The sequence below is a fragment of the Peromyscus maniculatus genome, chromosome 17, assembly GCF_049852395.1.
Source record: "Peromyscus maniculatus bairdii isolate BWxNUB_F1_BW_parent chromosome 17, HU_Pman_BW_mat_3.1, whole genome shotgun sequence".
Taxonomy (NCBI): domain Eukaryota; kingdom Metazoa; phylum Chordata; class Mammalia; order Rodentia; family Cricetidae; genus Peromyscus; species Peromyscus maniculatus.
In genome coordinates, this window is record NC_134868.1 from 52829457 (window position 1) to 52843374 (window position 13918).

Genomic DNA, 13918 nt, shown 5'->3' on the forward strand with positions numbered 1-13918 from the left:
CAAAGTGTAAACTTCACCCTTCTTTCCTATCTGTGTGAGTAGTGAGCATTTAACAAAATGCTTGCCATGTTTATAGAGGAAAATGTAATCATATTTTACTCGAGCAGTGATTTTTTTATAGTTATTAAACCTAATTCAAATTTACTCAGTTTCCCTAGTTTCTGAAAGAAAAGGTGCCATGTTAAAAGTTTTCACACAGCAGCAAACCTCAGCACGTGACCTGGCGAGATGACTGGGAATTAGTGCGCAGGTCCGTCCGTGTTGGGGGGTGGGTCTCAGTGCCCTCCACACCTGGATTACTGCCACCCCCTTTCTTGGGCCACAGATAGAACCCTCGAAGTTCTGAGCAATCTTGTAAGTGGTCTGCTGGGAGTGGGGGCTTACTGAGTGCTATGTCTCTGTTTAAAGGCTGTTGTTACACTTTATTGCTAGAACCATCTTTGCCTAGGAGATAAACAGCACTCGAAAGTGAAGCTTACAAAAAGATGCTGAGTTTCTGGAAAATACCCTCTCCTTGTAAAGTCTCAAAATCTAACGGGGCGCTTGCCACAGCCAGTTCTCAGACATAGACTTAACGTCTTCCCCTGCATCTGTTTGCAGAGGGTAGAGGACAGGTGAGGCTGCAGCGGACTCACCAGTTCCCTAAACAGCAGAGAGATGATTGGGAGGTCATAAAGGCAATGCCTCTATGGGTGGAGGCTTGCAAAAGCTCCCTCAGACAGACAGCCTTGGAACTGCAACTCCCGGTTCCTGGAAGTATCATCTGCTCATCCAAGTTCTAAGCAAGTGCAACTGATAACTTCCATATTGGGAGAGTTTGTGTCCATAACCCTGCCTGCAGACACAGGCCATCAGAATCTTCAGAACAGCCCCACCTGGATTAACCAAATGACTTCCCTGCAGAATTGCTGAACTTCCCAGCTCAGTCTTCCTCAGGCCATGGCTCCCAGAGAGCTAGGTCATCTTGCTGGATGTTCAAGGACTCAGGATCATTCTGGTATTAGCTGAGTCAGGGTATGGTTCTGAGTCCTACAAGTAAATCCAATGCCTAAGAAAGTTTGAGAACTGTTGCTGCCTCTCAATACCTCATTGAATCCTTGGGAAACAGAGAACTGTTAATGGGTATCAGTGCTCTGGAAGAGAGTACAGGTACTCAGACAGTATCCACCAACATCTGTATCGAAAGTTTTTTGATAGTCTCTGTATATTTTATGTTATTTCTCTAGTCTTTGAGGAGTTGATATATGTATTTTTCTCATATCCACCCTCCTTCACTCACACAAAGTTTTCCCACACCTGCTCCCATCTCTCTCTCCCAACTTCATATCTCTTTTCTTCATAACCCACTAAATTCATGTAGTGCTTCCCATATGGGCATATATATATATATATATATATATATATATATATATATATTCTTCCATTGGAATGTGGGCAAAGTGTGAGAGGCCACATCCATGAAGAAAACCAACTATTTCATCTCCAGCAGCCATCAACTGTCAATAACTCTTCCTATGGGGGCAGGACCACCATCCCCTCTTCCATTCATGTTGAAATGTTGAGTGGCTTTACCTTATGCAGTCTACTCCAGTTGCTTGAGTTCATAAGCCATGTCTATAATAAGCCCAGCCACGTCTAGAAGGTAGTTTCATCCCTGTCCTCCCCAACATCTGGCTTTTTAAGACCTTTCTTCCCTCTCTTCAGAGTTGTTCCCTGAGATTTGGAGTGAAAGGGTGACACAAACGTCCCATTTGTGGCTGAGTGCACCTCTGTCACTTAGTTTCTGTATTTTGACTAGTGAGTCTCTGTGGCAACTACCATTCACTGTCATAAGAAGCTTTGATGGGCTAGCACTGCACTAATCTATGGATATGAACTTGCATGTTTAAAAGGCATCTTTGACATTATGTGCATTTAGCAAACCAACAATATAGGCTTTACTGATGGTCTTTTATTTTTATTTTATTTAATTTTATTTATTTATTTTTGTTTTTTTTGAGATGGGTTTCTCTGTGTAGTTTTGGTGCCTGTCCTGGATCTCGCTCTGTAGAACAGGCTGGTCTTGAACTCACAGAGATCCTCCTGGCTCTGCTTCCCGAGTACTGGGATTAAAGGTGTGCACCACCTCTGCCCAGTCACTAATGGTCTTTTAAATCACACTTCAGCATCTGTTTTTTTTCTGTACCAAAAAGGAACTAAGAAGTACATAACTTCTTTAGATTGAGGATTAAAAGAAAATCTACTTCTATGGTAAGTGCCAATACCAGTTGAGCTCTTTCAGAATCAACCTAAATTTTCATTATTGATAAAAGTTATACCTTTCTTAAACAAACTTGATCGATATCAATCCCCTTACCACATCTGGGAAGGGGAGTCAGCAGTGTCCACATCTGGGAAGAGGAGTCAACAGTCTCCATATCCAGGAAGGGGAGTCAATTGCCAACAATGAAGGAATTCTCTTTCCATTCTAAGCTGACTATATAATAATGGAAGTGACTTTCTGTTGCTAATTTCTCATATTTTCAGAAAAATTAATTTGTAATTAAGTTTTGGACATGTTTAAAGTATGCCATTTGGTTTACAAGCTGCAAATAAAAGTTTTTTATGTTTGCACTGCATTAATTTAAAATGATTCAGTAGTTAGGTTCAAAGAGACTTGCAGATTGGCAATAACCTTTTGTTAGTTGCCATGTATTTATAGAGCATGCTCTTCCTAACCAAGCAACAAACTCTACCTGGTTATCTCTTTCTAAATTTTCTCTATCTACATTCTCAGTGAATTAAAATAACAATAAGTTAGCATGTATTGATAAATATAAATACCACAGCATATCCCTCCACAAGTTATAAAGAGACAGAGAAAGAAAAACAAACCAACAGATGACAGACAGATACTATGTAGGGTGATACTAAAAGGTAGATTCTAGACAGACACACTCAGAATTTCTCATTGCTTGTTGGGCAGGGCACACCCACAGTGTGTCTGTGTAGACATGTAAATAGTTTAAGTCACGTGCTAGATATGCATTTATAGATTCCAAAGACCATGTCAGGTGAAGTTGATCTGATTGAGTTAATTCATTTGTGCTTAGTCACTCCACCAATGGACAAAAAATTCTTAGTGCTGTTTAGATAAGCCCTAGGCTTGTGACCACTCTGTTTGTGAGTGTCCTGATTTGGGTTTTTATCAACACAGTCATCACAGACTCTCCTGTTCACATTTAATTCATGCAACACTTTTTTTGAAACCTTGTATTGACCAGCCATATGCTGAATGGTGGATGTTCAGATACAGAAGGATACACCACAATTTGCTCAGCATGATCAGAATCAATCCCATATTCTGAATTTCTCTGATGCTGTTCTTCTTCTATCCATGACTCTACTTATTGTATCATAAATTAGTGTAGTTTAGAAGGGAAGAGGGTTAAACCTTGAGCCAAAGAGTCTTCGTAGCATTCAATCTTAAGAAACTAGTCAATCACAAACTTTCTTCATGGATATACTAAGGCTATTCTAAGGGTTCTATGAGTTGGTAAACATGTGGTTCTTGAAGAAGACTCTGGAAGACTTCAGGACTGCGGCAATCATTGTTATTTTGTAGAGATGCCCTGTGGCAGGGTGACTCTGACATGTAGAAATAACCATGGGATGCTGAGCCCTTCTTCAGGAAGGACTCATGGTGCATTTGCCATTAAGGATCATATTGCTTTGTCACCTAAAAGGCCCCAGAAATTTCTCTTTCTAAGATGAAAATTATTTTGGTTTTAGGGTGGGCAGTTTGGAACAGATTTTGTAGTAAATCTGTATGACTGTCTCAGGCAGGGTTGAGCTTCAGAGTTTTCCCTGCAGAGAAGACTAAGGCAACTTTTACCCAGATGCCCATATCATTTACATTTCTCCTAAAAGGCAGAAGGGCCTTCATTAAATCCTATGCAATCTCTTTCTTTTAGAAGCCATTTTCACAGTATACCTCCTAGGCCACTGTGAAGGTAAGAGCTCAGCATGCAGACTGTGCACGAGTTCTAACTTATGCAGCTTGAAAGAGAATGCCTCTGCTCTCTACAAAGCAGCGAGATCCATCCATCCCAGCATCCACTTTCACGCATGGCAGGAAGCTCCTCTTCCACTCCTGACAAGTCCATCTCAAACAGCTCAAACTGTGATGAAGAGAAGCTATTATGGGGTGAGTCTGATGGGGAGACAGCTACAACAGGTGGCCAGGCAGAACCTAGAAATGGGCCGTTGTTTATGTCTTCCAATGCAGGACATCTGAATTTCAAAATGTGCACACTCTGAGGCAACCTAGAAGGACAGAATAAAGTTAGTTTTTTTTTTTTTTTGAAGTTAGCAGAGAATGAAGATTTCCAGCAAATCTACATTCCTTCCTCACCCTTCTCCCCAAGAGGCCCCCTGCCTGAATGGCTGCATTCCTCCAAGTGCTGTGAGGTGTCAATCCACTGCAATTTCAAAAGCTGGGCACTCACAACCAGCCTGTGGAAATGGAGCTGTCAGCACTGAAAATTGAGACACTTTGGTAGAAATTATATAACAAAGTAGGCGAATGCACGCGCCGCTCTCCGTAGGTCCATGTTTGATAATGTTATTCATACAGTCTTCCCTTCACACCAGCTGCAAACTCATTTTGAAAAACAATTGTCAATATGTGTAGGACTGCTGGGACTAACCCTGCAGTTAGGATTGCTGGATCTAACCCTGCTGGCAAGAGCTAAGATTGACATGGACTCTTTCAAGCTGCTTCCTTCTGAGCCCTCTACTCTTAAAGTGCGTGTACGTTAGAGAACTTTTCCTTCTCCTCTGCAAGCAAAGGGCATCTCGAAGCTCATCCTTTATGCATGGGATGTTCTATCGAGGGAATTATTTTGCTGTCCAGATGGGTTCCATTTGTTCTTGAATGATGGATGAATGGGCATCCCAGTAGCGATGGTCCATTAATAGATACCTTACCACCTGAAGGTCAGAGTTGAGACCCCAAGGTCACTGAGCCCCTACTAGGTGCCAATCATTACTGTTGGTGCTTTGCCTTTTGCCTTCTGTTATCTACAACCCCAGAAGTACATTGCTCAGAGAATTCATTTCTTAATATAGAGGTTAAGAAGGCAAAATTTGGTAGTTGTTTAATCAAAGAGCCTATATGTGTCCACAGTCTCCAAGGTCTGTATAATTTCTAGATGTCTGATGGTTTTCTGTCTATGTTGGATGCCTGAAGAATCTGGTTCTAATATCAATGAATGAGTCAGCAGTAATGGGATAGATTAATTTGCCAGCAAGAGTGAAGACAAGAAGGCAAAGGAAAGATTTCTTTTTCTATCCCCCTTCAATCTTGGCCACCAGAAGGTGCTGCCCACATTTGGGGTAGATCATCCTCCCACTTCAAGTAATGTGTTTGAGATCCTAGATCCTCCTGACTCTACCTCCTAAGTGCTGAGATTGTTGGCATTCCATACCAAAGCTGGCATAAGACCCACACCATTCCTGGCATGTCCCTCCCCTCTGCCTATTGCCTTCAATCAGATATAAGCTCTCAGCTACCAATCCAGTACCATTCTTGCTTGCCTGCTGCTCTGCTCCCCACTATGATGGTCATGGACCCACCATAAAGACTGTGAACTTCAATAAACTCTTCCTTCTATAAGTTGCCTTGGTTGTGATGTCTCTTCACAGCAATAGAAAAGTAACTAAGACAGAAGTTGGTACCAGAACTGGAGTATTGCTGCCACAGGCCTGACCATGCTAGGTTTTTTGAGGAACGTGGAAGACTTTGGGAAAGTGGCTGAATGCTGTAAACAAGACTTTAAGGAAAGTCCTAGTAAGAGTTTGGAATAAAGTAGTGCTGAGAGCAATGCGGACTATAGAGGCCCAGATCAAGAGACTCCAGGGGGGGAATAATATTAGTTTCCAGGCTAAAGTCAGTTCTTGTGATATTTTGGCAAAAACATGGGTGCTTTCCATTCTTGTCCAAAGAGTCTGTCTGGAGCTAAATTGTGATTTCATAGATTTTAATAGGCAGAGAACATTTCAAGACAGTTTAATATTGACACTGTTGTGTGGTTATTAGAGATCACTGTTTTGCAGATCTGTAATGAAAAAGAACAAGCAGGGCAAAAGGAAATATCAATGTGCAGTTTGAGAAGAAAAAGAACACAAGAAATTTAATGTTGGAGTCTTAGTTGGTCCTGAAAAAGATAAAGAAGAATGGAATAAAGGGAGTGGTACTCTCAGGGCAAGACCCAACCTAGCTAATCCTGTAACTTGTGAGAAGAAAAGTCCTCAGGGTATGACTTGTCCCTAAAGAGTGACAACAAATCAAAGCTTATGTCAATACAATTCCAGAAGGGTTCTGGTTCCAGGCTTCATCCTAAGCAGGCAGCAGAACTTGGCACCTTTGTTCATGTGATTCTGGCTTTAGAGTCATGAAGGAAACACGAATAAATGGGTTGTGGAATCATCCTCTGTGGTTAGGGAAAGCTGCTGAGGCCAGGAATATGTCAGGGATGTGCCTGCATGGAGGCCTAGAGAGGCCATTATTTGAAGCTATGAAGGTGAAGTCTGGATTTTATTGGAGATGCCAAGATGTTGGAGATGCTATAGCCACAGGATACCTGCCAAGGAAAGCTGATAACAGGGCGTGGAACCAGCCCAAGAGAAAGAAGGATGTTGCAGTCAACAAAGCTGAAAGGACTGGGAGATCTGAAAAGCCCTTTGATATCAGATAGGGAGATGCAGAGTTTGGAGTTTTCCCTGCTGGGTTTTGGTCTTGCTTTGGTCCAGTATTTCCTCACTACACCCTTTCTTCTCCCTTTCAGAATGGGAATACATATTCTGTGACATTGTATGTTAAAACATGTAATTTGAGTTTTGCTTTTATAGGAGGTTGCAATTAAGAGATTGCCTTGAGTCTCTCAAGACATTTTGGACCTTGAAATAGTGGTGAGACTGTGGAAGACTATGAGGACTTTTGAAGTCGACTAAGTGAATTTTGCTTTATGATATTGTACAAGCCTATGGAGGGCCAGAGAGTGGAATGTGGTGGTTTGAATAAACCCCCAGAGGCTCTCATAGATTTGAACACTTGGTCTCCAGTTGGTGGAACTGTTTGGGAAGAATTAGGAGGTGTGGCCTTTTGGAGGAGGTATGTCATTGGAGGAGGCTTAGAAGTGTCAAAAGCCCACAGAACATGGACAATCCTCTCTGGAGGTAGGAGAGGAACAGAAAATGGACAAGCCTCTATTTTTGACAGAGTGTGCCGGTGGAATTGGAAACAGAGACGCAGAAGGCTGTGGGAGGATGGAGACCTGTGGCGGCTGGAGGATGGAGAGTGATTGTCTTGTCACCTCTTCCTACCTCCCCTCCCCCACTCAGGAACCCTTTGTGACAGGAAGATAGGAGCTCTGTGATGCAGACCTGGGCCCAGCTGCCAACTCCCAGAGAGAACTCTCAGCGTTCAGTTGCCTGAGAGCAACAGTGAGATTCAGATGGAGAATTTTCTCTTCCTTCTGGAAAGTGTTGATACTGCATGGCTGACCCCCAGCTTCAGTACTTGGGCAATGGACATGATCCTTGCCTTTGTGTGTGGGCTGGGGCTCTTCCACCTATTATTGCCCCTCCTCCACCTTAACTCACTCTCACCTCCATCAGCAGAAAACATCACTGCCCAAAAGGTAAGAATGCCTTAGCCCCAAACTAACAGAGAATAGCCGCCTGTCTCTCATTTTATAGGCCCCACTTTCCAAATCAAATAGGGAGGCGGTGGACAGGGGAATCTCAACCAAGAGCAGGACCCCATCCTCTTGAGAACTGGCAGGTAGGGCAGAAAGGACTTGCAGATTTCTGCTCTCACACCACCTATACCTGGGACTCAGTGGTCAGAGACAGTGTTCCTGGGACAGTTAGGGACCTCTGAGAAAGGAAAAGTTCTGAACACTACTGGTTCCCATGTCTGCCTCTAACATACATGCTTACAGGGTCATTTGAGATGATATGAAGGGGACAATGAGCTCCAGGACATGAGTCTCCTCTGGCCTCAGGGGGTGACTGCTGGTAGTTCAGAGCTGAGCCTCTGGTCCCTGAGCAGAAGAACACTGACCATTGTGGTGGATGTCACAGACAGTCCCCATTTGTTTTTTCCAAGAGAAAGAAAAAAACACATATTTGCCCACATTATAGATAAGGGAATGGGGCTGCACATGCTGTCTGTCTCTGCCAGGTGGTGAAGAGGGAGTACAACAAGGTCAGGAAGAAAATCAGGACCACCAAAGGTAGGCTACTTCATCCCCCACACCATCTCCCCTGCCCCACCCCCAGTGGTAACACCAAATGAGTTACAGAACCCCCGAAGAGGGCGGTTCCTGGGAAGGAACTCAGAACTGAAGACACTTCCCAGGTTCTGTACTCAGAATGAAGCTAGGGACGGCCAGGACTGGGTGCTGCCTGGGGAGGGGCGGTGTGGGAGGAAGTGACGCCATGCTGCCCGGATTTGGAGGCACATTGGTTGTTGGACCTCTCTGAGACATTTTCCTCTTTCAGAACACTGGCCCTTCCCTCCCCTCCACAGGGAAATTACAAAGCCCGTTTAGGTCATGAGTAGTAGACAGACGTGCCTGATTCATGGCATAGTCCTGCTCCACATGTGCCTTGCTCACGGATGCCTGAGCTCCTGTTTTTGTTGTTTGTTTGTTTTTACTGAAGGGGCATTTCATTCCATCTCTGGTAAGATACTGGGTCCCTCCTTTACCCACCATAACCCAGTCTCCATCTCCAGCTTGCAGAGGCAGCAGGAAGAAACCAAAGGGGGACGAGGTACTGATGTCACTTGTGGACAGGTGAGCCATCTCCAGTTATTTCTGGCTCCTCACTCCTCTTGCCTGTTATGTGATCAGCCCCGACCAGGCCATAAGGTTACCATGGGAATAGGGGCCCTCTGGATGGGTGGGATATGAGTGCAGTCCTGGAGGTTAGGATAACAAGGTCTTGTAAAAAGCAGAGTGTGGAACAGTGGTTGTGATGGACTTCGAGGGTTCTTCCCTGCTCAGCTTGCCCAGCCTCTTGGCCCCAGATACTGCAATCATATCTCCTGTCTTCCACAGGATGCTAGAGAGGCTTGCCAATACCATCAGCATTTGCCAGCTCTTAAGACAAGATGCCTCAGGTGAAGCGTCCAAACCAGAAGCTACCAAAGCCCACCTGCCACCTACGCAGCCCACAGAGGAGTCTATGGCCACCAATTTGTCCCCAGAGGCTTCCTCCACTCCTCTCAAGGAATATCTGCTGCCCAAAGATTCTAAAAACTTATCACATGTCCTGATGAATTCCTCAGCTTCTATTAAGTCACAGTTGTCTGTGAGTGCCTCTCATCCACCCGAGACCTTGACTCATGGAAGACGCCACTCACCACCATGGGTACCTTCCTACCCATCTCATCCTCCTGATCCTGTGGCTTGTTCTCTATCCATGCCAGATCCCAGCATGAAGGCTCCTTGGTTTACTATTAAACACTACTGACCTCAGAGCACACTGCTGCCAGGTTTGCCTTCTCCCATCTCAACAACCCCAGGTCTTAACCACTCAAGCAGGCCTACTTCAAACACCTCAGTCTTTAACCATTCAAGTAGGCCTACCCCAACCACCCCAAACCTTAACCACTCAAGCAGGCCTACCTCAATCATCCCAGGCCTTGACCACTCAAGCAAGCCTACCTCAAGCTCCCCAGATCTTAACCACTCAAACAGACCTACCTCAAACACTCCAGGCCCAGGCCTTGACCACTCAAGCAGGCTTACCTCAACCACCCCAGGCCTAAACCACTTAAGCAAGTCTATCTTAGACCCTTCCTGGTACTAGGTACCTGCCAAAACCTGATTCCACTCCAAATTGCCACATGGTGAGTCCTTGCAAGAACACCTTTCTCTCAGCCTTCAAGAGGTCTCATTCTGGACAGGCCCCATACACAGGCAGATAGAGGCTGGGGAGCCCACTTTCATCAACCCTGATATCCAGGAGGTGCTGGAACTTCAGATTAATAACAAGGTTGCACTAAAAGTTTAGAAGGTAAAAGGAAAAGAAAGATGTGACCATACCTTGGGCTGTATGAGCAGGATGCTGCAGTCCTGGACCAGCAACAAGGCCACCATCAGAAACTGCAAATCAGTACAGTTTTCAGGTTCATCAGCAGTTATTTTACCAGAAGGTCTTAGGCAATGATTTGCAGCAGAAATATAGCCAGCTTTTCTGGGGCCTCCCCTTTCTCCACAGTGAGTCCCTTGTGGCTACTGTCAACATAGTGGGGTCCCTGTAGATTCCACCTCCATCTTATTCAATGGACCCTCTACTTACATGCCAATACAAGTTCAGACTAATGTACCTCCACAGCTCTTTTCTCCAAATCCTTTGCTTCATAACTTGGTCAAAGCCTAATCTTTGACTCCAAATATGTCCTGGTTCCAATCTCTATCAGTGGCTGGAATCCAAACACAGGACCATGACCCATCCTCTCTCCCAAAGCTACCATGCCATTCACCTCAAATTTAGGATTATGGGGCTTCTTGCCCTATAGCTTCAAGATCCCAATTTATTGTCCCACCTACTGTTCAACACCTAGAGTGCCACCTTTTGAAGAAGTTCCAAGAAAGGAGTTATTTATTGGCCATGGTTAAAAAGTCACAGGAAACATTTAATCAACTTATTTCCAAAAGTTGGACCTCCCAGGGAAAGAGTTCTGTTGTCTACCTACCAGGAGAATTCATTAACCTCAAGCTCCAAGAGCAGCTGAAACAAAATATAAAAAAAGAGGTTCACACAACACTAGGGCCAATGGCCCTGAAAGGTCCAACTATCTCTGGATCTGAAAAAGTCTCAGGACAAACTCCCAAGGATGGGTCAGGTAGAAGTTATTCATGGGACTTCATGTTCCTCAGCACTAGCAGATGAAAGCAGCCAGCATCCATGGAGTGTCTCATCACAGGGCAGAGAGATATTTCAACTATAGAAGGACCCATGCAAGGATCTGACAAACTGGGAAGAGCTCTGAAAGATCTATATAGGAGCCGGGAAGGTTCCCTAGGCAAAGTACTTAAGGCTGTCTCTGAGGCAGAGGTAGAACATTGCCACATGAGACACCTGAGAAATGATTTGTGAAGTGTTTCCCTGGTGGGAACAGGAAAGAAGCAGCTGGAAGGCACCCTGAAAAACCACTAAAGCAGCAAATAGAAGCATACCAATGACAGGAAGGTGCCCACGGGCATTTGTCAGGGAATACGCATGGACCATGCATTGGTCCCTCCTGAAAACTCAAAGACAAATACAGAAACTTGGAAATAACGAAATAACCATCCTTGAACAATTCAATCATCTGCAAGAAAACTTCTAATGGGCTCTCCTTCCTAGATCCTGGCACTCAGAAGGTACTGGAAACACATCATTACAAGATGCTTAGCGTGGCACGGATGGAGCCTGCCCCTCAGAGGCTTCAAGACAATACATGTTTTCAACGTGAACAAGGCTATAGCATTGCCCTTCCCACAGCACTCCAATTCATCTTTGTCCTTCTGGGAATCTGGAGATGACTCCATTGTCAAAATGGCCAGTGTCCTGGGAGAACCTTTTCAGAAAGACTCAGAAGAAAAAGTGAGAAAAACAACTTCCACTATGAAATCTCTTTCCACATAGACCCTTCCTTCTGCCCTCCAGCTTGAAATCCTGAGACTCCACTTAGTGACAACCTGGGCCCTCTGAGGCCCCTACAACTGTCCAGGGGGACAGTGTGACTTCTCTGTCCACCTCACAGAGTCTCGTGGGCACAGTTGGGCACAGTAATGCAGCGGTTGGATCTTGCACGGGCAACTCAGAGCCAAATCTAGGCCTAGTCAAGGGTGCATATAAGTCACAGGAGAGTGAGGGTGTGGCTTTAGGAGATATCTACCATGGGGTGCCAGTTTGGGAGATCAGTGTAGCATCCAATTCACCAAATAGTAGGGATACCTGGGAACTAGAGGAGCCAGAGGAAGAGTCCTGTGACTGGGCACTCAACATGGAAGCCGGGTAGATGGCAAACTCTCAAACCAGCAATGAACATCTGAGGGAATCAGAATCATTGGAGACCAGTGAAAGTCCATCCCTTTCTAGAACTATTTCCCAGGATCCAGACGACTTGGGCCTGAGCACACCTCACTGCTTGGCCACTGGTGGTGTACTGCGAGACTGTGCCCCTGAGTTTATGCTTGCTGCAGATATCCTGGCCTCCAGGGCTTCCCAGTTCAGCTTCAAGACTCTGTCAGCTACAAGGAAGTCAACCTCTCAAGACAGGTACCCTGTCTTGTCAATGGAAGGGAATGTCCCCAAGATTTCCAAACCCACAACCATGGACTAGCCATATTTTGGTTAGACTGACCAAAAGGACTATGGAAGTCCCAGGCAGGATGTATGGCTTTTAGGGATGAGGCCTGCTCAAGTATAGGTCAAATACTCATAAATGCATTTCCTCCCCAATTGCAGAAAAGTTTGAGGACAAATTAAAAGCTTTATGATGTCAATTTTGACCCACAAAGGCAAAGTGCAAGAGATCTTCCCACAAAAAGTCAAGGTCTTATCAGCCAGGACCCAAAGCCAAAGGTCAGTTGTGAACAGAGTATTCATGCCCTGACAGGTCCCTGAAACACAGGACTTAATGACCTCTGTTGAATGGTTTCTAGAAGAGAAATTGGGGATTCACCTTAGGTGTACTCCCTCATAGAAAAATTTGCACCAAGAACCACCCCAAGCTCAAGGGAGTAGACATGTCTACTCTCAGAATTTCTAGTGCAGAATCAGAAATATTGGAAGGAAACACTAGCCATGTTTACCAAGCCAAACCCATGGTACACAGCCAACATTCCACAGACAAATGAATGCCTTATGGCAACAGCCAGGCCCAAGTGTCTAGAGAACCTGTATCCCAAGCCAGACCCTATCAGCACAGGGTACAGGCACCACTGTCCCCAGGACTCCTGGCCCCTGTCTGAAATGATGCCTCTGCAGAAGTGTACTGTCTGGAAAAGCAAGTATTTTTCCAAATGTACCCATTAAAATTAATCCCTTTCAAAATTAAACATTTCCCCTGCAAAACAACATAGTCTCTGAGTTCATTTTCCAAGCTAGACATTATTTCCCATGGCCTAGCACTATAGACACAACCTCCAGATGAAACATAGGCAGGGAAATGTCTGCATCTGGTCCACCTTAAAGTACTGCTACTCAAGGGGATATGGCTCCACAAAGAGGGCACAATGACATTTCAGGTCTCACCATCTCCCAGTCCCATCATTGTAGTTAGTGTTTATCATTACTGTAATTGTAGAAACAAAAATCTTTAGGTTTGTTTTTTTTTGGGGGGGGGGAGCTAAGTCAACCATACAAGACCCAAACAAACAAGTCTTTAGGATTTTGCAGGGGGAGGGCTAAGTATACCCTGTAAGACCCAAACAAGAAGTCTTTAGGATTGGGGGTGACTAAGTCAGCCCTATAACACCCCACTCTAAGGGCCAGCTCACCATGTCTTTCTCTTGATTTTCTCTAACCTGACCTTTGTGTAGCTGTGTACAGAGGCATCAGAGAGCCAGCCCATTGTCTTCACAAGTCACAAGAGATGTCTCAGTCAAGGCACAGGGATGATGATGGTTGTGTGGCATCCTTGAGTTCAAAGCAGGAGAATCATGACCTCTGGATATTCTGCCGAGGAATAAAGGATCTAGGGATCCTTGGGACCCCCTACTTACCTCAATGGAGGCTGCCAACAAGCTGAGTTATTTAGGCATTCCCAGCTCAGCCTGGATAACAAAGCAGTTATGTCTGTCCTATGTCTGTCTTCAATGCCAGAGTAGTGGCCAGCATGGAACTGAATCTTCATGATGGAAACAACTGCAGA

At 44.9% G+C, this 13918-nt stretch overlaps 1 protein-coding gene across 1 annotated transcript; it reads left to right on the forward strand.

Moving 5' to 3' along the window:
• Window positions 1–7445: 7445 nt before the first annotated feature.
• Window positions 7446–13122, forward strand: LOC102916168 (spermatogenesis-associated protein 31E1-like). Its single transcript, XM_006995498.3, has 4 exons — window positions 7446–7682; window positions 8228–8279; window positions 8783–8843; window positions 9108–13122. Exons 1-4 carry the CDS (start codon window positions 7497–7499, stop codon window positions 9520–9522), a joined length of 714 nt encoding a protein of 237 aa, XP_006995560.2. The 5' UTR covers window positions 7446–7496; the 3' UTR covers window positions 9523–13122.
• The last annotated feature ends 796 nt before the right edge of the window (window positions 13123–13918 follow it).

Excerpts from the sequence above, each read along its gene's own strand:
- LOC102916168 (XM_006995498.3), top strand. The coding sequence starts at position 7,497 with ATGGAGAATTTTCTCTTCCTTCTGGAAAGTGTTGATACTGCATGGCTG. Across the intron at positions 7,683-8,227 it reads AAAACATCACTGCCCAAAAG|GTGGTGAAGAGGGAGTACAA; the intron begins GTAAGAATGCCT and ends TGTCTCTGCCAG. Across the intron at positions 8,844-9,107 it reads CTGATGTCACTTGTGGACAG|GATGCTAGAGAGGCTTGCCA; the intron begins GTGAGCCATCTC and ends TGTCTTCCACAG.